We start from the raw sequence: 23,483 nt of genomic DNA, 5'->3' as shown, positions 1-23,483 counted from the left end.
TAAAGCCATTTAATAACACAACCACTTTAAAAATCTTCCACTGTTTTCATCTTCACTAGAATGACAAAGCACCAACTTATAGTAAACCAACTCTCCCCCTTTTTCTGAGCTTGCTGTGTTTCCTAAGAAAGAAGGAAAAGGTCAAACAAGAATTAAGTCACTAGGAATTTGAAGAAAGAGCTACCACAATATATGTACCCAAGTTTACAGTATCAAATGGTTTCCAGTAGCAGTTGAGACCTGAGGCATTTAAAAATATTTCTATTTATTCATATATATATTCACGTTACAATACTGCATTTTAACATACATAAAAATCTAAAGTGTTTTTAAGAATTGTTCAAAGTCTTGTACTGATGCTTTGGCAATCTCTTCACAAAATATTTCATCAGGAATAGATACTAATCTGTCCAAAGAGATGTAGTTAGGTTTTGCTGGATCATACTGTGCTCTTCCTAAGTAGGTAAGAAACAAGTGTCTTTCCTTGACTTTAAACAATCTTGTATTAAATACCTAGAAAAGAAAAAAGTTTTTAAAAAACACTGTACACTGAAGGATGAAATATTAAAAAGTTTACTTGGCAAAAATTTTAATAGGTTAACCAATACAAAGTACTGACCACATGTTCAGTAAGTATGATAAATGTCCTAAGATTTAAATCCTATAGTTTCTGTTAAGAAACTAGAAAAAGGGATTCAAAATCAACATACAAAACAATAAAAAAATAATTAAGGGCTACACTGTGGGCAAAGAAGATTCAGTGCTCCAGAGACAGAGGAGAATGTGTTAAAAAGGCAAATCCTCAGCCAGGTGTGGTGAATCAGGCCTGTAGTCCCAGCACTTTGGGAGGCCAAGTCAGGCAGATCACCTGAGGTCAGGAGTTTGAGACAAGGCTGGCCAACATGGTGAAACCCCGTCTCTACTAAAAATACAAAAATTAGCTGGATGTGGTGGTGCATGCCTGTAATCCCAGCTACTTGGGAGAGTGAGGCAGGAGAATTGCTTGAACCTAGGAGACAGAGGTTGCAGTGAGCTGAGATCACGCCACTGCACTCCATCCTGGGCAACAGAGAGACTCCTCAAAAAAAGTAAGAGCAAATCCTCAAGCCTCACCACAAAACTACTTAATCAGCAACCTTGAGAGCAGGACCCAGAAATAATCTGTCTTAATAAGCCCTCTAGATGATTCTGACATCTACCAAGTTTGAGAACCAACGTCAGAGATCAATGTTAATATAAAAAATGTATTTATTGCTCTAGCATATGTGAAAGGAAAAAAAAAGAAAAATTTATTATATAAGATTTCATAATCTGTAACACCTCTCCTCTCTTTTTAAATCCCACTGCTTCCCCTAACTAGGATCAAAATGAAATGAATTTGACCTCTGGGAGAGTAACTAGGGAAAATATGTCTTATCTGCCTCAAAGAAAAACTCCTAAAAACTAGAGTGGTGGTGCAGGGGGAGGGCTGTTGGCCACCAGGGGCCACTTTGCCACTGGCACAAAAATTTCATCCCATTAATGACACATTAAATTTCTGGGAATTAAAACAAGAAAAGTACCCCTAGCCTGAGAATTATTGGTCCCCTATAATCCTAGGGTGGACTTCAGCTATGCCTTCTCAGAAAGTCACAAAAGGAGGGGAGAGCCAAGGTTTCTAAATATAACCTCTTTCCTTAGCTTAGTGATTTCTTCAAGTTCATTACCCTAAAACTGCTTTTGTTAGTTATCCTTTACCTTCCACCATGTCTTCTTTGAAATGACTCAACTAATCATGGTTATTAAGTTATACTTCTTTCCCCATTTTTAATTAATCCTAAATTAATCTGCCAACCAGGAATATTATCTGCATGAGAAAATTAGTTCCATGCCACTGAGTTTTAAACACCAGCCAAAAATTTAAAGTCTGTATCGGCCCCTTCAGAGCCTTACTGTCCATTAATGTATTATTTCATTTACAAGCTTTTTATTTTTCTGGGTTTTTCCCGATGATTCCTCCTGGACTCTGGTAATCTGAGAATCCCAATTTGGAAGCCATAATTCTATAACGCAACTTCTCAGAAGCTAGGGTTTGGGGTGTCTAAAATCTGTGTTTTTTAAGTGATTTTGATGCATCTGGTCAGCTTCTATTTTATTCTACTTGGAAAGCTCCTCTCCATCTTTTAAATACCACTCACTCTTCTGCAGACAATTCAAATGTCACTTCTTGCAGATCCTAGTAAATGGCTTGGGTTTTTAAACCTGACTGCTGGAGTTCTAATCCTGGCTCTGCCCCAACCTCGTTACTTGGGTAACCTTGGACAGATTACTTACATCTCTTTAAGCTTAAGTTCTTTATGTGTAAAATAGGGATAATAATAGCATCTACCTCATATAGTTGTTGTGAGAATTAAATGTGTTAATACAAATAAAGCAATAAAGATTGAGCTGGCACACAGTGAGTACTCAATTGCTGTTATTACTTCTGTAATTCTACCACTTCTAAATTAAATTAATCACAATGTAGGAGCTCTGGTTAGGATTCTCTACCATCATGTAAAGCAATTCCATTTTTCAACCTGTCTTCCACACTTGATTGTAACTTCCACAAGAACAGAGACCACGTCTGCTTGACTTCTGTATCCTTAGTGCCCAGCATCTAGCACTGATGGATGCTCAGGGATATGCTGGGGAAAATGACGACCACCGGGGCTAGGAGGGGACAGTATCAGATATTCTTACCATCACCTGTGGTCACTGAATTACCCACCAACCCAGGGAAAAACAAATTGTCATTGCTTTTTTGTTGAAGATTATTTCACAATTACTTCATGAGCTAAATTCACAAAACTGTAGGTTTCTATCACTTTTATAATGAGTGTATTTACATTTGGTAAAATAGGAAAATTCTATATTAAGGGCCCATTCCTAGTGAAGTATAATGGGCAAAAAAAATCTAGCTCTATGTGAAGGAACTGGACCAAATGCAATCTAGTTCTGAGAGTTGTGTTAAGGTCATATTTCTTTCTTTCTTTCTTTCTTTTTTTTTTGAGAGACAGAGTCTGGCTCTCTTGCCAGGCTGGAGTCCAATGGCGCAATCTCAGCTCACTGCAACCTCCACCTCCCGGGTTCAATCAGTTATCTGCCTCTGCCTCAGCCTCCCGAGTAGCTGGGATTATAGGTGCCCACCACCATGCCCAGCTAATTTTTGTATTTTTAGTAAAGACGGGGTTTCACCAAGCCAGGCTGGTGTTGAAATCCTGACCTCGTGATCCACCTGCCTCTGCCTCCCAAAGTGCTGGGATTACAGGCGTGAGCCACTGTGCCCAGCCAAGGTTATATTTCTTTTACCCATCTTCTTTCAAAAACAGGAACATACCTGTTCTAGTGAACGGAATAGAGGGATCACTTAAATAAAAATTCACTTTCTCATTTATCCAATAAATATTGAGTGGTGATTTATATGGGAAATAGAAAAAAAGGATTACTTTGAGAAAATGCAATCATTCATTTGTTCAACAAATATTGTATGCCTACTTAGTGCCACGTGTAGTTCTAGACACTGGGGATTTGGCAGTATATAAGTAAGACAAAGTTTCTGCTTTTACAGAGTCAATATTCAAGATTAATGATCTTGTGAACAGCAGACACTATCCCTCACTAAAGAATAAGGAAGTTTCATTACCTTAGAAAATATAATTACAGCTTTGGCATGATGGCAAACTGAAACCGTTTTATATTGGGATAGGAGATCATTACAGTATGGCTTATTGATTCATGGATTTAAATAAAATGTGACTAAAAAGTATATGTAGCAGTGAAAGGAACTTTAAGGGAAATCTATTTCAAAGTAAAATGGAGAAAAACATGAGAGAGACTACATTCGATCTGTTCTGCCTGATTTCAACAATCAGAACTAGGAGTATGTAGAAACTCCAGGGAAACAGATTAATCACTGATTTCTCCTCAGGAGATGTACATTTCCTGCAAGTTGTAAACTCTTCCCAGTGCACAGCACTATGCAGCTGGAGGGCAGTTCCGAATGAAGCGCAATAGTAGTGCTTACAGAGAGAGCTGTGAGTGGCATTACCTGTGGGAACTTGACAATGATGTGGTGGGGAATGCTCATCACATTGTGCACATAATCAAACGTCTCAGTAAGTTTCCTTTTATTTGCAGTTAACATTTTTGGGATTTTGGTGATCATATGTTGAATTTCGTTATGTTTAAAACCAAGTTCAAGATGATAAACCTAAAAGAAAGTAAATTTGCTATGAATCCTAAGTAGAAATATTTATTTTGGTACCATGCTAAGGGTGCACTGATTCTTTTTTTTTGAGATGGAGTCTCGCTCTGTTGCCCAGGCTGGAGTGCAGATAGCCAGACACGGTGGCTCATGCCTGTAATCCCAGCACTTTGGGAAGTCAAGATGGGCGGATCATGAGGTCAAGAGTTCCAGACCAGCTGGGCCAATATGGTGAAACCCCATCTCTAATAAAAATACGAAAAAAATTAGCCTCCCAAGTAGCTGGGACTACAGAGAAATGCCAGCACACCAGGCCAGTTTTTGTTATCTTTAGTAGAGCCAGGGTTTCACCATGTTGGCCAGGCTGGTCTTGAACTCCTGACCACAAGTTATCCACCTGCCTTGGCCTCTCAAAGAGCTTACAGGCATGAGTCACCACGCTTGGCCATGATTCTTTTTTTTTCTTGAGACAGACTCTTGCATTGTCGTCCAGGCTGGAGTGCAGTGGCATGATCTCAACTCACTATAATTTCTGTTTCTTGGATTCAAGCAATTCTCCTGCCTCAGCCTCCTAAGTACCTGGGATTACAGGCACCTACAACCATGCCTGGCTAATTTTTGTATTTTTAGTAGAGATGAGGTTTCACCATGTAGGCCAAGTGGTCTAAAACTCCTGACTTCAAGTGGTCTGCCCGCCTTGGCCTCCCAAAGTGCTAGGATTATAGGCATGAGCCACCACACCTGGCCATGATTCTTTTAAAACTTAAAATAACATTTTAAAATTTGGAGATAGCCAGACACAGTGGCTCATGCCTGTAATCCCAGCACTTTGGGAAGTCAAGATGGGCAGATCATGAGGTCAAGAGTTCCAGACCAGCTGGGCCAATATGGTGAAACCCCATCTCTAATAAAAATACGAAAAAAATTAGCTGAGCATGGTGGCACATGCCCGTAGTCCCAGCTACTTGGGAGGCTGACACATCACTTAAACCTGGGAGGTGGAGGTTGCAGTGAGCTGAGATTGCACCATTGCACTCCAGCCTGGCAAGGGTGAGACTCTGTCTTAAAAAAGAAAAAAATTGGAGACAGCTACACCAGTGCCTTCAAGGAATTACAGCTTCCGGCCCCTGAGGTCACCAGAATTTCAAACCCCTCAGCTGAGAAAGAGCTACACAGTGATCATCATAAAGACCACCTAAGGGGCAACCGTAATTAAGAGACAGAATGAGTGACATGGGAGGGCTGGCAGGTCAGTGGCATGGGCCCAACACCAAACAGATCCTTCAGCAGCAGGATCTTCAAAATGCCTTTTAAGCTTTTGCTCCCAAGCGCACTCACATATATGTTGTCTGAAAAATGACATGTCAACATTCCAGGCAGAGGTGATGAACTAAACACTCAAACATGGGCCAAATCCTCTACTTGCTTTCGTAGTGTCCTGTGTGCCCCCACAAAGTCACTGTCCCTGTCACTCTGGATTTGATCTCCCATTAGATTGTAAGCTCCTTGAAAGGAGGGGTTGTCTCCCCAGCATAGCGCTTGGGCAGGAGCTGAATAAAGACTTCTTTAATAACTGAACTGTTCACTTCAGAAAACAGCCCTTACATAGTAATTTCAAATACTGCTATGGCTTTCTATGCTAACTAGTCAGCTGCCCTTGGCTTCATTTTTTTCTCATGGAGGAAGGATGGTAAAGAGTGTCTGGTATGTTCTGTGACAGAATGAGAGTTGGCAATTGGGACAAGTGCTAAGAAGAGCAATATGGCCGCTCCTCCCTTCATAGAAGTCTTTTGGATCCAGCCTCCCAAAGTCCCCAAGATATACACAGACTGTCATGCTGGGCAACAGGAGTAGTTTCATAGACTGGTAACACTACCCAGGTAACAAAGATGTCAGACTCCCATGTTGGCAACAGAAGCAGTTTCAGGGCACCACTTATATCCTAATCTATTGCTTTAGGATGGCGGGTGTCAATGTCTGCAAGGTAATTTACTCACGTAACACCTGGTCAACATGCGAAAACATTAACTGAAACAAACTGCTTGCTAGACATTTGTTAACTGCCTATTTCTCTTTTTAGAAATAACTTATTTTAAAGTCTAGTTTTCTTTAGATGACAATCGCAAAATCTATTCTCCTCAGAGGATTTTAACACTTAAAGAAACTGATTTCTCAAAAGTCTAAAGTCCTACCTTCATATTTTCTTTCACAGGTTCCAGACTTCCAGTGAGCAGCCTTGGGAGACGAACTACCAGATCTCTGGTCTATGGTTGCAAACAACACAATCTAGTGTTACTATACGTGCATATTTAACTAGTTTGGAAAATTAAGGCATTACTAAGATACAAAGTTAAAACTTAAAATATGACCCAACTGGCTGGGCACCGTGCCTCACACCTGTAATCCCAGCACTTTGGAAGGCTGAGGCAGGAGAATTGCTTAAAACCAGGAGGTGGAGATTGCAGTGAGCTGAGATAGAGCCACTGCACTGCAGCCTGGACAACAGAGCAACACTCATCTCAAAAAATAAAATAAAGTAAAATATATATATGGGTCTAGTGAGTCATATATATAACCCAATCATATATACATATGTGTGTGTGTGTGTGTGTGTGTGTGTGTGTGTGTGTGTATGATCCAATCAGAAAAATGATAGGAACTCCAGGAATATATAAAGTTAGTACCGTTTGGGAAAAAAAAGGAAAACAAAAACTGAAGGAACCAACTTGATGAAGTATTATAAAATGATGTAGTTTTATGTTTAAATTAGCAGGATAATTCATTTTGTACAAAAAATACCAGGAATTTATAGGATTCACATGGGCCAGGCATCTGTTAGGAACATGAGATTTACCAGCTACTAAAATGTACCTGCCATGGAAATAAATAAATTCTCTCCTTTTCTTTACCTTCTTCACACTAAGTTGAAGTTCTTTCTGAAAAAATCCCAATCTGTTATCCAGTCTTTCCACTGAAAAGTTCAGCAAAAATGGTGCTTTTCTGACCATCTGTGCAACATCTGCTTTACTGAAATTTTTTGAATGCAGATAAGCCACCCTAGAGAAACATAAATATACATGCATGTGATAAACATTTACATTCTTTTTTTTTTGAGACAGAGTCTCATGCTGCTTTCCAAAGTAACAGCTATTTTTAAAAAGGCTCCCACATTTCTAAATTACTAACTAAATAAAAACATTCTGTAACAATGACACAAATATGGTTAAAACAAAACAAGCATTCACCCACCTCTGAATGGTTTCCATTTATACTTGAAAACAGAAACTAATTATGAAATCCATGAATAGGTATCAGGTTGGTGCAAAAATAATTGCAGATTCTGCCATTACTTTCAATAGCAAAACTGTGATTGCTTTTGCACTGACCTTTAGATTCTCTTTTCAATTAATCTGGTTTATTACTTGGTAAGAAAAAATGAAATGGCATCTGCTTAAGATTTTTGTTTTTAATGAGAACAGAAAAAAACACAAATTAAGAAAATAATTTGTATAAAAAGAAAGACCCTTAAGCATGGTTATAATTGAGAGAAGCATTTTTTAGGTTAGCATATTTACTGAGTATTTCTTTTCTTTTCCATTTTTTTTTTCCAGACAGAGTCTCACTGTATTGCCCAGGCTGGAGTACAATGGCATGATCTCAGCTCAATGCAACCTCCAACTCGAAGGTTCAAGTGATTCTCCTGCCTAAGCCTCCCAAGTAGCTGGGATTACAGGCAAGCATCACTAGACCCAGCTAATTTTTCTATTTTTAGTGGAGATGGGTTTTCACCATGTTGACCAGCCTGGTCTCAAACTCCTGACCTCAAATGATAAGCCTACCTCGACCTCCCAAAGTGCTGGGATTACAGGCATTGAATGATGGCGCCTGGCCTGAGTACGTATATTCATAAATAAATTTTTTTCAAGCATAATTTTTACATAAAAAAGACTGTAATAAATAATCACAGTCTTTCAATATGTATTTTGTTAACTGACAGATTTTCCTGCTAAGTTTTTGAAAATCAAACTATGTAAAATACAGAATGTTTGATTATAGAATAACAGGGTTGATTTTTTAAAATCTAAGAACACGCCGGGCGCGGTGGCTCACGCCTATAATCCCAGCACTTTGGGAGGCCAAGGCAGGTGGATCATGAGGTCAAGAGATTGAGACCATCCTGGTCAACAAGGTGAAACCCTGTCTCTACTACAAATACAAAATTAGCTGGGCATGGTGGTGCGCGCCTGTAGTCCCAGCTACTCGGGAGGCTGAGGCAGGAGAATTGCTTGAACCCAGAAGGCGGAGGTTGCGGTGAGCCGAGATCGGGCCATTGCACTACATTCTGGGTAACGAGAGAAACTCCGTCTCAAAAAAAAATAAATAAATAAAATCTAAGAACATAGTAAAAGACAGTTTTACTACATGTCTAAAATATATCAGGATACTATCTTGTTTAATTCCAACCAGAAAAACAAAAAAAACTTTTGAACCAGGTTCATTTTTCACATTACATTTGATGAACCATGGATTCAGGGAAGCTAAATAACTTGTCTGAGGTCATCACCTAATTAGTGACAAAACTAAGATGTGAATTAAGGCCTGCCTACACCTAAAGCGTATGGCATTTTTATACTATATACCAAAACTTATATTACTTTATAATCACAATTATTACTCCTTTAAAAATAGTTCCTTAGAAGCCATGGGAAGAAAATATTTATACATTTAAGTAACAAAATTTTAAATGCATGGCAAAAATAAAAACCTACTATAAATGAAGTCAAAGACAAGTGACAATCTAGGAAAAATATCTGCAACATGTCTCAGAGACAGAACTAATTTTCTTAATGTGTAAAAGAACATTTACCAGAAAAGAAGAAAGAAAGCCTGATTAAAAAATAGCAAAGGATATTACAGAAAAGTAAACGTAGACAGAAATGCGACATATGAAAAGACGCTCCAAAGAACCTTCCATGTTTCAACATTTGATGCTCCAAACCAGCAAATGAAATATTCTTTTTATCTATACCATGAACTGAAAGCAAAGTGTGCACTGTACTTGTGAGGATAACAGGGAATCTGGCACTTCTGTACACTGTTGGGGAGAGTATAAAGTGCAAAACAACCCATATGAAGGATAATTTGACAATGTCTATTAAAAGTTACAGACGAACATACCCTTTGACCTAGCATTTTCACCTCTAGAAATACGTCCTACAGAGAGACCAATATGTGTGATTTTTTCGGAAGTATCTACAAGGTAAGTCACTGCAGCCTTGTTCTAACAGTGAACTGGAAACACATCCCATGCTTATCAGAAGGTACTAGGGAGATCCGCAGCCTGGACTGTACTAGAGTTAAAAAGAATAGGAGGAACCAAGAAAAAATAATCTCCAAGATATAGTTAAGATAAGATAGTGGGATAAATAGTATGTCTAAATGCTACCAATTGTTACCTGTTTATGTTCATGTGTGTATACACAGATACACGCTTTACAGGGTAGAACACTCCTAGAAGATTGAACAAAAAATCCTGGTAACAGTAGCTGTATCCAGAGGTAGGTCTTGGGAGGCCAAGGGACGGGGAAAAGTAGGAGAAAAGGAGGTATTACTTGTTTTTTTGGCAGCAAGATTCGGCATTTGATTTAAAAAGGATCAAAACTATTGTCCACATTGTAATGATTTTTCCAATAAAAAAATCAATATATAAGGCCCACCCAACCAAAAAAAGAATATTTAAATAATTAAAATGCAGATTATTCATTTGAAAATTCTCTGAGGATTTTAATTTTTTATTGAAAAAATAAGTACATGAAATCAGTGCTATTATAGAAATAAGGCTGCTGCATATATCAGAAGCAGAAACAAAATTCATTTAAATAAAGGTTCTCATACCCATGCCTATTCAGTATTTTTTATTGTATGCTCTTTTGAATACCTGTGGATGTATTAAAAATTTCTAAGTAATTTTTAAAAACGTTCCACAGCTTAATTTGATAGCCAGCCAGGTTTAGGAATCATTGGACTCTGCTATCTATGTGAGAATAATCCTTACCTGTTAGGAGCATGTGTGACTTGAGCAAGTAACTTAAGCTATTAAGCTTAAGTTTCCTTCAAAGAATTAAACATAGAGAGACAGTATGCAATAGTCAGAACTCTGGAGTTTAACTGGGGTTGAAACCACTTACTCTGCTACTTACACTAACAGTGTGTAATCTTGGGCAAATTATTTAACCTCTCTGTGCCTCCCATGTACAAAGGGGCTACAATAGTGGTGCAGCCTATGAAATGATCCCTACTCTCCTGGTATTCATGCTTTCTTGGAATAAATCTTGAGTAAAACGAACAAGCCGGTTTTTGACTGGAGAATCAGTGTTCGTGACAGCCAGGAAAACTAGAGCTGGATATGTCAGATGAGTTTCTTACAGGGCTATCTCCCCTCCCCTCTGTATTGTCATAGCCTATCTATATTACACCAGACTATTACTCCCATGAAGGGAAAAACTGTGTCTTTGATTTCTAAAGTTTAGCCCAATGTCTTGCATATAGAAGGCCTCAACTCGTTCAATTTAATAAATGCAGTTTTAGTTTCCTTTTCTTTCCTAATACAGAGAAAAGACAATAGACTCTGATGGTTTAAGGAACCGCAAAGCTCTCTGAAATGTAGTGAAAATCAACATCAGTGTGGAGAACAGTCTGGAGGGTCAAGACTAGAGGCAGATCAATTAGGAGACCGCTGCAGTGACCTCGGTGTGCTACAATGGGGAACGGAGGCAAAACAGTCAAAGATTCAGAGAAATGTGATGACTGATTTGAGCTACAAAAAGGGTAGAACTGATGAGCTTTCATGATTTACTAGTTGTAGACGATAAAAAAAGAGAAGCCAAGTTAATACCAATATTTCTGAGTTGGGCAAAAGAATATTCAGCAAATCTGGGAGAACAGACTGGCCCGGGTAAGAAGTGGGGGTGATGATGAATTGAGAATGTTAACTTAAAGACAGGGGTTTTGCCTTGTTCTCTGTGGTATTCACAATGCCTGGTAGGATTCTTATCTCACAGATCTGTATCTCACTGTATTTATTTTCATAAATTCAATAATTCTTTGAATGGTGAATGAAGTACAGAGATATTTATAAAAGTACTCTTTAAAGAAGAAAACAAGGAACAACCAAAATAGCCAACTTATGGAAAAAGATTAAGCAAATTATACAATAATTTGCCAAGACAATGTCAGATTTCTACCAACAAAAATTGGCCAGACAAAAACTACAAAAGATCAGGCTTTCATATCTTTAGGTGCACTGTCAGATAAGTAAACTATTTGTTAATCAATTTTTTTTTGTTTTAGAAAAAAACTTACTCCAGTTTCTAAAGGGAAAGAGTTAATTACTGACTCAGTAATAAGTTGAAAACATAAGTCATAATGTGCTCAGGTGGCTCATGCCTGTAACATACCAGCACTTTCGGAGGCCAAGATGGGCAGATCACTTAAGGTCAGGAATTCAACCAGCCTGCCCAACGTAGCAAAACCCTGTCTCTACTAAAAATACAAAAATTAGCAGGGCATGATGGCGGACCTCTGTAGTCACCCAGCTACTTGGGAGGCTGAGGCAGGAGAATCGCTTGAACCCAGGAGGCAGAGACTGCAGTGAGCCAAGATTTCGCCACTGCACTCTAGCCTGGGCAACAGGGTGAGACTCTGTCTCAAATAATAAAATAATAATAATGGGTAGTTGAATAAAAGAAGTGTTGTAAAGACTTAATTTAGATCAAAGAATGTGTATAACAACAAAATAACATTGATGTTCATTATCTCAGTAGATCCTTGTACAGCAGAAACTTAAAGAATAACTTCCACATGGATTTCCTTCATAACCACTTCTTGGGTTATATGAGAATCCTTTTAAAAGTCCTACCTGGTCTTCATATTTTCAAGGTCTTCAGAGAAAATTGCATAATTTTTTGTCAGGAATGCTCCCAGTTGGTTATCCTCTATACCCACATCTTTAAGAAACAGGAGTATTTGCTTAATGTCTGCTTCAAAATCCAATCTCAGAAGGAGGTTTGCTGCATCTGGATGTTTTTCTATCTTGGACAAATCCACTCCTATGATAAATTATAAATACTGTTTGAAGATGACGTCATAGTTCACCCATTAAACTCATATACATAAGCACAAGAAATTACCAGTGGAGATCCATACTTATCCAAAGGAGCACTGAGATAGATCAACAGAAACTTCTAAACATTTTACTTATTCACTTACTTACTTACTTATTTAGACAGGGTCTTGCTCTGTCACCCAGGCTGGAGTGCAGTGGTGCAATCTTGGCTCACTACAACCTCTGCCTCCTGGGTTCAAGCAATTCTCCTGCCTCAGCCTCCTGAGTAACTAGGATTACAGGCACCCGACACCACACCTGGCTGATTTTTGTATTTTTAGTAGAGACAGCATTTCACATGTTGACCAGGCTGATCTCAAACACGTAACCTTGTGATCCACCTGCCTTGGCCTCCCAAAGTGCTGGGATTACAGGTATGAGCCATTGAACCTGGCTGAAACTTCTAAATATTTTTAAACTAAGTTGGTTGCAAAAACAATATAGTATTTATTTAAATAATCAAGTACAGAGGAAAATAGAGCATTTAATGTTACATTTCCCCCCCACCAAAAAATTCACTAAGTCATATTGGTGTAGGGTCCCCATTTTTGTCTAAGGGGTCTTGAATATTGTTTGAGAACATTTGTCAGTCCCTAATGAACCCCATAGTAACTGGTACTTCTATCATAGGGGGAATAAAAATTACCCTGTGCCTTACTCATCATTGTAATCTCTAGGTTTTTAGCTCAGAGACAAGTCCCTTGGAGAAACTCAAGAAATGTCTGAGTGAGAACAAGTGAACACATAGCCTTTCAAGTATACAAAAAAAGCAGAAAGTATACAACCTTAAACCTCCACATTTAAAACTTCTTAGTGACATCCACAATCAAAAAAATAAATCATCATATTCATTATAACTCCAAATATTATTAGAACCAAATATAATTATAAATAGAAATTTCTTGATATTAAACAGGTATTGATATAAGATGCCCACAAACAGCAAAATGGATTAAATACACATAGACACAATGATATGATTTGGCTGTGTCCCCACCCAAATCTCATCTTGAATTCCCACGTGTTGTGGGAGAGGCTGGGTGGGAGGTAACTGAATCATGGGGACAGGTCTTTCCTGTGCTGTTGTGTGACAATGAATAAATCACAAGAGATCTGATGGTTTTAAAAATGGGGGTTTTCCACCGCATATTCTCACTCATAGGTGGGTGATGAAAAATGAGAACACATGGACACAGAAAGGGGAGTACTAAACACTGGGGTCTATTGGGGGGAAAAGGGGAGGGCCAGTGGGAGGGGGAGGTGGGGAGGAATAGCCTGGGGAGAAATGCCAAATGTGGGTGAAGGGGAGAAGGAAAGAAAAGCACACTGCCATGTGTGTTCCTATGCAACTGTCTTACATGCTCTGCTCATGTACCCCAAAACCTAAAATCCAATAAAAAATTAAAAAAAAAAAAAAAAATGGGGGTTTCCCAGCACAAGCTCTCTTCTCTTGCCTGCTACCATGTAGACATGACTTTCATCTTCCACCATGATTGTGAGGCCTCCCCAGACACGTGGAACTATAAGTCCATTAAACCTCTTTCTTTTGTAAATTGCCCAGTCTCCGCTATGTCTTTATCAGCAGCATGAAAATGGACAAATACACACACTTACAGAATGAAGACCAGAAACAGATCCAGGATAAACTAAAAAATGTTATTATACAATAATGGCATTTAAAATCAATGGGGGAAAAGATGGACTATTTGTTAAAATATATGGGATCACTAACTATACTTTTTAAAAAAGTATAATTCTCTTTATATCTTATGCGGAAATTAATTCTAGATAAAGAATCTAAACATATATTAGCTCTACTAGAAAAACAAAGAATTAAAGAAAATTAAGTTTAACTACAGAAAAGTATAAAACCTATGTATAGTAAAAGGTCTGGAAAGCTATTCTACAAATTGGTACTAGTGGTTACCTTTGAGAAGTGGAACTGGGGATGCAGAGAGGGTAAGAGGTCCTTCTCTTATAATATTTGCACTTTTGACAACCAGATGTAATTCTTTTGTAATAAAAAAATAATATTAGTAGAAAAATAGATTCAATTATTACAGGGACAAATAAGTAAGATGAAAACCAGTTCCAAAAATCTGTGATAAATGGGGGAGCAGACGCTTTAAAAACAACATAAAGGGCTCAGACTTCACATTTAACTAAATATTACAGCTGACATGTACTGAAGTGCCTTGCTCAGCATGAGCTGTCACACCCTGACTGTGCTTGAACAGAAATCCTGAAAAGCTGCTTTTTAACAGCAGTAGGAGAGCAGAATCTCAACAGGAGTGCACACTGCTCTCAATGCAAATAACTTGGGCTCACTTCATGTCATTAACTTCAATAAATAGCCTCTGAAAGCCTACTATGGACCAGGCACTTCTGTAAGGCACTGGATTTATAAAAAAAGAATAGCACACGATTCGAACCTCTAGGTGACCAGTCTAGTTGGGCTTTCCCTTATCAGTTCAGTAATTACAAATATTACCATTGTACTAAGTTATAGTTACATGTATTTAGTACATCAATCAGGGTCTAGCAGGCTATACAACATGCCCTGTAAAGTACAAATGACAAGGGCTTTAATGAAGGGACTCTATATAGCGGTGCAAGCAGCCTTAAGACAACAAACGAGAGCCCAACGCTAAAGAGACAAGGAGGCAAAATGTTACCAGGGCGCAGAAGGACTAGAGGCTATTAATGAAGGGCTGCTCAGGAGGAGCTGTTGTCATGGAGCGAGGCAGTTACAAGACCCAAAGAAGGGAAGGAACGGGAAAAATATCCCCACCTGGCCCTTCTGCCTTCTGTCCTGCAGGTGCCTCCCACTGGCTGAAGCTGCCAAGAAGCCAGCTAGCATAGGAGCCCTGGTGCACAGGGGTTGGCCTCCTGGGATACAGATCAGGCAGAAAACAGGTCTCAGAAGCAAACAGAGAAGAACTAGGACTTGAGTACTCAGAAATACTGTCTGACAGAGCAAATAAGTTTTTTAAGTTACTTGTAAGACATACTGTTGAAGTATCAGCATACAGATAAAGGAATGGTGGAAACATTCCAAACCTGTAAGTATACTGTAATATTGAAAGACAAGGACTAGGCCAGGCATGGTGGCTCATGCCTGTAATCCCAGCACTTTGGGAAGCCAAGGTGGGAGGATAGCTTGAGCCCAAGAGTTTGAGACCAGACTGAGCAACACAGTGAGAACCACCCCACTACAAAAAATCAAACGTATTAGCCAGGATGGCATGTGCCTGCAGTCCCAGCTACTTGGGAGGCTGAGGCAGGAGGATCACTTCAGCCCCAGAGGTCAAGGCTGCAATAAGCCAAGACTGTGTCACTGCACTCCAGCCTGGACTGTGACAGAGAAAGACCCTGTGTCTCAAAAAAGATAAGATGAGAACTGTGTCTTGGGTTTATCTTGTATCACCCATAGCACCTGCCATAGGACAGGGAAAGCTGTTTTGAAAGAAAAGGTGATTATCTCCTCACAGCAGATGTCATCCTTTTCTTGCCTCTGAAAGTATATTTTTTTAATTGTATATATTGATGAGGTACAACATGATGTTTTGACATCTGTAAACATAGTGGAATTAAATCAAGCTAATTAACATATTCATTATCTCACATACTCATCTTTTTTTTGTGGTAAGATCACTTAAAATCTACTCTCTGAGCAGTTTTCAAGTATACATTACTATTAACTACCATCATCATGCTGGACAACAGATCTCCAGAAGTTATGGCACCTGCACCTGTCTAATCGAAACTTTGTACCCTTTGCCCAACAACTCATTCCTCCCCACCCCCACTCCCCAACTCCCTCTGCTCCTGTGAGTTTAACTTTTTTAGCTTTCATGTATAAGTGAGATCATGCAGCATTTGTCCTTCTGTGCTTATTTCACTGAGCATAGCATCTTCAAGGTTCATCCATGTTGTTGCAAATAACAGGATCTCCCTTTTCAAGGCTGACTAGTACTTCCATTGTGCAAATATACCACATTTTCTTTAGCCATTCATCCACTGAGGGACACTTAGGTTGATTCACTTGATTTGCATCTCTCATGTACCCTTTATCCTTGCTTCCAGTTATTCTTATATATTTAGATGTTTCTGAGGACTTGAAGCTTCTTGAGAGCAAAGGCCATTCTAAACATATAGGTAATATTTGGGTAACTGGGCACAGAGACGTGAGTATTCAATTATAATAGAGTGTGATTAGTGCTAGGATCCAAATGAGCAGGGACTGAAATGAGAGCCTGAGGAAGGTCACTCTGTCTGCAGGGTCAAGAAGACACTTTAGAAGTTACTTGGACTTCGGTGATATTCTCCAGCTGTTGGAGTTGGCTAAACAAAGGAGGGCAGTGGTAAGCCATGAAGCTGAACAGGTGAGCAGAAGCCACATGCCATGGGAAGGTTCTGAAGGATTTTAAATAGGTCACTGACTTAGATCTATATTTCAGAAAGAGCTCTAACACTGAAAATATATCAGAGTCAATACTGCTGAGGAGAAGACTGTCCAGACAAAAGGCTCCTGCAGCCACTCAGTGACAAATGAGGACCTAAACGAGGTAGTAACTGTAGGATGAGAGAAGTGGATGGATTTGAGAGAAATATAGATGGTAGAATCCACAGGAAAAGGCGTTAAATTAGATGCAAAGGGGGATGGGACAAAAGCAGTAAGAATCAAGGAGAGGATGAGTGTGGTGGCTCATGCCTGTAACCCCAGCACTTTGGGAGGCCAACGTGGGTGGATGGCTTGAGGCCAGGAGTTCAAGATCAGCTTGGCCAACAGGGCAAAACCTCATGTCTACTAAAAATACAAAAATTAGCCAGGCATGGTGGCACACCACCTGTTATCCCAGCTACTAGGGAAGCTAAGGCGGGAGAATCACTTGAACCCTGAAGGCAAGTTGCAGTGAGCTGAGATAGCACCACTGTACTCCAGCCTGGGAGATGGAGTGAGACTCCATCTGGAAAAAGAAAAAAAAAAAGAATCAAGGATAACTCCTAAAAGTTTCTAACAGGGCAAAGGTTTTTCTCTTTTTCCTCTCTTGTTAAAACACCTCCCAAAAATATGGGCAATGAGAAACAAAAAATAAGATTATTCTTTGATGAAACGAGATTATATCCCCTCACCACAATAAATGAAAACCGATGAAAGCATGGCAACAGCTTTATAAGAGAGGTTAAAGGCGGCACTGAAATGCCTGCAAATGAGAATCTGGCAAGTGGTAAGCAATCAGTACCACAAGAAACCCAAAAGCCTCCAAAATTGCAGTCCCAAGATCTGAGAGATTAGAGGTGTGGCACAGACTAAAAACTGGGGGATTAGGTATAGAGAAATCTGACCTCCCCCAAATCCAGTTCCTCTCAATGCATCAGGAGAAAGGAGATCCATTATCTGGGAAAATCAAGTATGAGAAGCACCAAACCCAGAGAAAACGAGAAAAGCAAAAGTTGGTAATGAAATTCCCGACTAAAAATAAGATGACTAAATGAAAGTTTGGAGGGAGCTTCCCTGGCTCCTTCAGCTATCCAGATCCAAGTGCAACATACTGGTCAACAAGCGGTGACAATTACAGAGCAGCCCTAGACAGAAACCATTCAAATCAGGAGGACAGTGGCTTCAGGAAGGACGTCAGAGTAGTGGGGCAAGCAGGGAACAATCCACTCTGGGGAAATGCAATACATCATCTCATAGGGTTAACTGGGAAAAACATCGCTGAGAGGCTATTGAAAGAAATGGAAGAATTTAACCCCAGAAACAAACAAACTAAGTAACTCATCAAATGAAGAACAAGGCAACTATTAATGCCAGAAAAATGAAAAGTTGTAAAGGAAGGTAAATAATGGTAGCATACTTCTTGTTAGGGCAGCTTGCAATATTTATATCATAATGTAACTACTAGTGATTTATATAAAGTTGTAACTTATATTAGGAGAATTGAAAAGAATACAGGAAAAGTACACATGTACATATAAGAGATTAAATGATATCTAAAACCAATGAACCAAACAACAGCACTACAAACAATTATTTTAAAATGTGGAGGTTGGACACAAACAGAAAGAATGATACAAGTTAAGAAGATACATCTGGGGAATAGGATGCAAGATCAGCAAAGAAGAGGCAGGGAATACAGTTTCTCACTTTTTATACTATTTGACTTTTGCTTCTGTTTGTATACTACTTAGTAGAGATTAAAATGTTAATTTAAAAAAGTAAAGCAAAAACGTAATGAAGAGTACACTCAAAAAGTACTTGTAGCTTAGGCAAACTTACCTAGAAGAACTAACTTCTGCAGAGTCTCAGAATGATCCACATAGTCTTGTAGTGTGAATGAAGATGGGGGCAATGGAGGGGCTGCAATAATCTGAATAGCCTCTTCCTCCGAAATTGGCTGCATTGGAGACAATGGAGGCAAATCATCCAGTTCTTTGAAAGAGAGAAACAAGTTAGTGTTCTAATATGCACACTTAAAACTATTTCTACAATGACTGCCTCTTGCCGTTTGCTTCTTTCAGTGGTTAGATCTTGGGATCATTTTAGAATTAAACATCCAAGAAGCCCCCAAATTTTTCACTTTTTGAGAGGTAAGGTTAAAACTATTTAGACAGACTAACTGCTGTTACTCCAAGATTAGAAATTGTTGGTAAATTTCAAAGCACACAACTCCTTTCCTTCACTTAATCAGTAGGTGAGAATGCTAAAGATCACCAGACTTTCAAGTGCATTTTGAAACAGATTGAATCTACTATAGCCTGTTAACTTGGCCAAAAGTACTCATATGCCAACAGCCTAAATTGCATGGGTTAAACTAACCATATCCTGGAAGTCTGTTTTGACTCAATGCCCTCCCCTCCACATTACCCTCAAATACATGTTTAAGAGGACTTCTATGATTGTTTCTACAACCTGTAGTCCTCTCTACAGGAGATGTGATTCTCTCTAGTACAGTCCTGATTTTGAGGGTTTTTCGTTTTTTTTAAATCAAACACAGTATGGAAGACATTTAGAACTACAGGAGATGTGATTCTCTCTAGTACAGCCCTGATTCTGAGGGTTTTTTGTTTTTTTAAAATCAAACACAGTATGGAAGACATTTAGAACTACGCATTACTTTAAGCTAAGGAATTGGGCCTAGGATCTCTTGTTCTATTTTTTGCCTCTAATCATTAACTATCCTTTTTCATCAATTATAGCCAGCTTCTCCTCCCTAGCCTCTCCCCAGCTCTCTTTCCTTCATAGTCTGCTTAACCTCATATTATTTCATTAGCAGTGAAATATTCCTAGAACGGGATTCACAGGAAGGAGAGGACTAAAAAGCGACATGAGAAAACTTTCTGCAGTAATATCACTGTTTTATTTGTTGATTGCAGTAGTTGTTACACACTAAATGCATATGTCAAAATTCATAGAACTTTATACCCCAAAAGATGAATTTTACTTGATATGATTATACTCTAATAAACCTAATTACTACTTAAAATTTTTTAAGAATCTTAACAATAAAGTATTTAGAAAGCAAATGCTTTATATTTGTAGCTATAAAATAATCTTACACGTTAGCCCACAAATTTCTTTTTCTTAGCCAGTAAAATAAAGGCATGATAGAAGTCCATCAATAGAATGGGCATTACTTTTTCTTGCTTGGTACAAAATATTACCTAAAATGGGCTAGCAGACTGTAAACAGGCAGCTCATTTAAATGACCAAAGTAGGGAAAGGGAGAGTTTTCTGAAAGTTCAGAATTACCTTCTAGAAACACTTCAGAATCAATGCTGGGTATCTTTTGTGTCTTCTCTGATTGTTCATTCATCGAAGGAAGCAGAGTGCTTTGGGCAGAATTATTCTCTTGACTACTTGAGCTAGTAGTCTGGGAACTATTCCACAAGGAGGAAGTCTTGTAAGTCTTAAATCCCCACTGGAGAAAGCAATTGTCAGAGGACATCTGAGGCTGAGCAGAAAAGCCATGTAACAACGTTCTCCCTGGTCTAGTAAAACGTTTTGTGAGTTGCGCAGCATTAATGAGGCTCCTAAGCTTAACTGAGTTAAACCATCTGGGTATCTGTTGGGCTGACAAAGCCATTTTTCTTAAAGTAGTCTACAAAGGAAAGATGTAACTGTCAAGAGAAGAGAAATTTAATTCACTTACATGTTTAAAACAGTATTCAAACAACAAAATGATAAACTGGAAATTATTTTTTTCTAAATGAAAGGTATTTAAATATATTTAGTCTAAAACAGTGAGATGTTTCTTATGCACAGGAAAAGCCAACAACAAGGCAATCTCAGTTGCAAACCAACAGATAGGAACTTCTGAGCTGGAAAAATAAAGATACACTTTACAATTAAAAAACAAACTGCAAAACCACTGGCGTTAAGAAAAACGCTTAAAACACAAATCGGAAAATGTTCAAATGACAGGGCACCTCACTGATCTGTTAATTCAATCATTTGAAGAGAATAAGATGATGCAATTAAGTGTTCTTGAAATTTGGTGTGAAGGACATTTCAGCAGCATATTGCTCATCAAAGTAACACTGAATTATTCAAATGCATTTTATGTATATGAATTAGTCCAAAATGAAAAAACAGAAATCTACTGTGTCCCAAATGAATCATCAAAATATTATCATTGACATATAGAACAGTGAAAGCAGTTTCTTGCTTCATTCTCAGGGCTAAACACTGTTGGTTATTTCACAGAAAAAGTTGTTCTTCCAAAGGGAACTGAACAAAACCACTTTTGTTAAGTTTTGCTTCACTGTAGGAAAGGAAAAAAAAAAGCCTTCAAAAAGAAAAGGTCAAAACTAACAAACAAAACCAAGTGACAGAAATATATAAGCAACCAGCAATGAATAAATGTATATTTTGATTTAAAAAGTAGTTCTTTTCAAAAAGATTTTTTATCAAGAAAGGCAAATGCTATGTTAAATTCCAGGAATATAAAGGGATTTTATATTTAGCCAGCTAATTAAAAAGGTAAATTTGATGCCTATAATCTTATGTTAAATAAGACAATCCATATAAAACACAGGATGGAGTCAGGATATAAGAAATGCTCAATAAATGTTAGCCATTATTACTGATTGCACAACCAAATACAAATGGATTCTGCTGAATCAACTGCTGCCTACAACTTTGTGTTGTTTTTCTACATAGTGAAATTTGGCTTGTTTTATGCTCTAAATTAGACCAAATAGTTGAGGGTCTAATCTCTTCTTGGAGATTTGTAGTTTGGGGAAGTTTGCTGAAAGAGATTTTACAAAAGCGAAAGTCTCCTTTCATTCTGCAATTATTTTATTATTTTATTTACTTATTTTTTAGATGGGAGTCTCGCTTTGTCACCCAGGCTGGAGTGCAGTGGTGCAATCTCCGCTCACTGCAACCTCCACCTCCCAGGTTCAAGTGATTCTCCTGCCTCAGCCTCCCAAGTGGCTGGGATTACAGGCACCCGCCAAGACGCCCGGCTAATTTCTGTTTTTAGTAGAGAGGAGGTTTCACCATGCTGGCCAGGCTGGCCTTCAACTCCTGACCTCAGGTGATCCACCCACCTCAGCCTCCCAAAGTACTGGGATTACAGGTGTGAGCCACTGCACTAGGCTCATTCTGGGATGATTTTTAGAAAAGTAAGTATTCACAATAACCTGATGGAACAGGAGATTTTTGTTAGATTTCGGTAGGAAACGAGCCTCTAAATGTGCCAAGTTTTCCCTCAAACCTACGGCATTAATTCTCTGCACAGTAGTCCGTAAGGGCACTAAATGGGAAGCAGAAGACCTTGGTTGTGCTACCTTGACAAGCTATTTCTGGCAGCCGTCTAACAAAATGTCTAGCTCATGGTGTGGGGGTGGGGAGTCAATAACCATTCTTCAGACATTTTTTGTAAAGGCTAAGGGTACAATAAGATGATTCATAAGGCCCCTATCAGCTCTAACATTTTTGACGTTTAAGCACTTCATCCTACTTCAAACTCCTGAAATCCCAAATTCACCCTGAAGCCTTTCCACACTCAACACCCCTTAAACATCAGGAAGATTCACTTTCAAATTTTATCCAGTCATTAAAAGATCTTTGTGCATACAACTGTTTATCTTTGCATTTTTATTTACAAGTGCACTATCCTCTCCACACCATTTCACTGTGGTTTACACATTTTAACTGATTAATTGTTCACTCACAAGAGAAGGGCTGGGTGTCTCATCTTGGGAGCCACCCTTGCAGGGACTATTCTCCACTGTCCCAGAGCCCTGAACTGCTTTAATGCTTACGGAATGGAAAGAAATCAACAGCAAGTACAGTTAACTCACTTTCTTACACAGTATGCAAAAGCGGGTAAGGCATGTGCAGATGTGTATAAAAGCCCTGTGAGGTAACCGTAAGTCTTCTAACACGGTCCTTTCATCAGGAAAATTACAGAAAACCCTTAAAGAAACTCTAGTTTATTAACAATTGATATATACAGCTCATATATATATGTACCCAGTGCTTTGCTAGAAAAAGACACTGAAATAGTTTTTCGAGGGTTCAAGATTTCTACCTATGAAAGGTTATAAATGAAATCAGGAAAGAAAGGGAAGTTATGGGGGTAGCTTCCGCATAAAGGGTCTCTCAATACTTCCCTAGGCCATTTCAGCCCATTTCAGTTCCCCAAACCCAACTTCCGCAGGAAGGCAGAGCCCCCTCCAGAAGATTCTCACACAGCGCTAATCAGCAAGCATGGTTGAGTTTTCATTACATCAGCCGGGGAAAAACACAAAACCAAACCAATCACCCAAGACTGGGCCGCGAAAACCTAAAGGCCCTGGGGCGCGGCCTGGACGCAGGTGCATCGGGACCTGAACCCCTGCCAGGAGCGCCATCCTCGCGCTGGGGCAGCTCCTGCTTTACCTGTGGGGAGGCCTGCGCCCCGTAGCGGGTGCCCCGGGGACCGACCGACTCGCCGCGCGCTGTCCCGCGGCGCCGCCCGCCCGCTCCGCCGCCAGCCAGGCCCAGCGCAGCGGCGCTCCCCGGCCCACGTGGGCTGCGGCCGGAGTGGGCGAGACCATGTGTCGGGCTGCGCGGGGAGACAGCGGGCTGCGTGCGCGAGA

At 39.2% G+C, this 23,483-nt stretch overlaps 1 protein-coding gene across 1 annotated transcript; it reads right to left on the bottom strand.

Moving 5' to 3' along the window:
• Positions 1–244: 244 nt before the first annotated feature.
• On the bottom strand, positions 245–23,394 carry MTERF3 (mitochondrial transcription termination factor 3). Its single transcript, XM_002759125.5, has 8 exons — positions 23,284–23,394; positions 20,146–20,513; positions 18,673–18,825; positions 12,144–12,333; positions 7,135–7,282; positions 6,418–6,489; positions 4,070–4,231; positions 245–513 (listed from the first exon to the last, which is right to left on the bottom strand). The coding sequence occupies exons 2-8, from the start codon at positions 20,477–20,479 to the stop codon at positions 319–321; spliced, it is 1,254 nt and encodes a 417-aa protein (XP_002759171.3). The 5' UTR covers positions 20,480–20,513; positions 23,284–23,394; the 3' UTR covers positions 245–318.
• Between the last annotated feature and the right edge of the window lie 89 nt (positions 23,395–23,483).

This window comes from Callithrix jacchus, chromosome 16 (genome assembly GCF_049354715.1).
Source record: "Callithrix jacchus isolate 240 chromosome 16, calJac240_pri, whole genome shotgun sequence".
NCBI classification, from domain to species: Eukaryota; Metazoa; Chordata; class Mammalia; order Primates; family Cebidae; genus Callithrix; species Callithrix jacchus.
This window is presented reverse-complemented; position numbering and strand designations above follow the sequence as displayed.

What these genes read in the sequence shown, in the direction of transcription:
- MTERF3 (XM_002759125.5), bottom strand. Translation starts at nt 20,479, where the DNA reads ATGGCTTTGTCAGCCCAACAGATACCCAGATGGTTTAACTCAGTTAAG. An exon ending in TTCTGAAGTGTTTCTAGAAG is followed by an intron (nt 18,826 to 20,145) that starts GTAATTCTGAAC and finishes TCTCTTTCAAAG; the next exon opens with AACTGGATGATTTGCCTCCA. An exon ending in CTGTGAAAGAAAATATGAAG is followed by an intron (nt 4,232 to 6,417) that starts GTAGGACTTTAG and finishes ACTTTCTTTTAG; the next exon opens with GTTTATCATCTTGAACTTGG.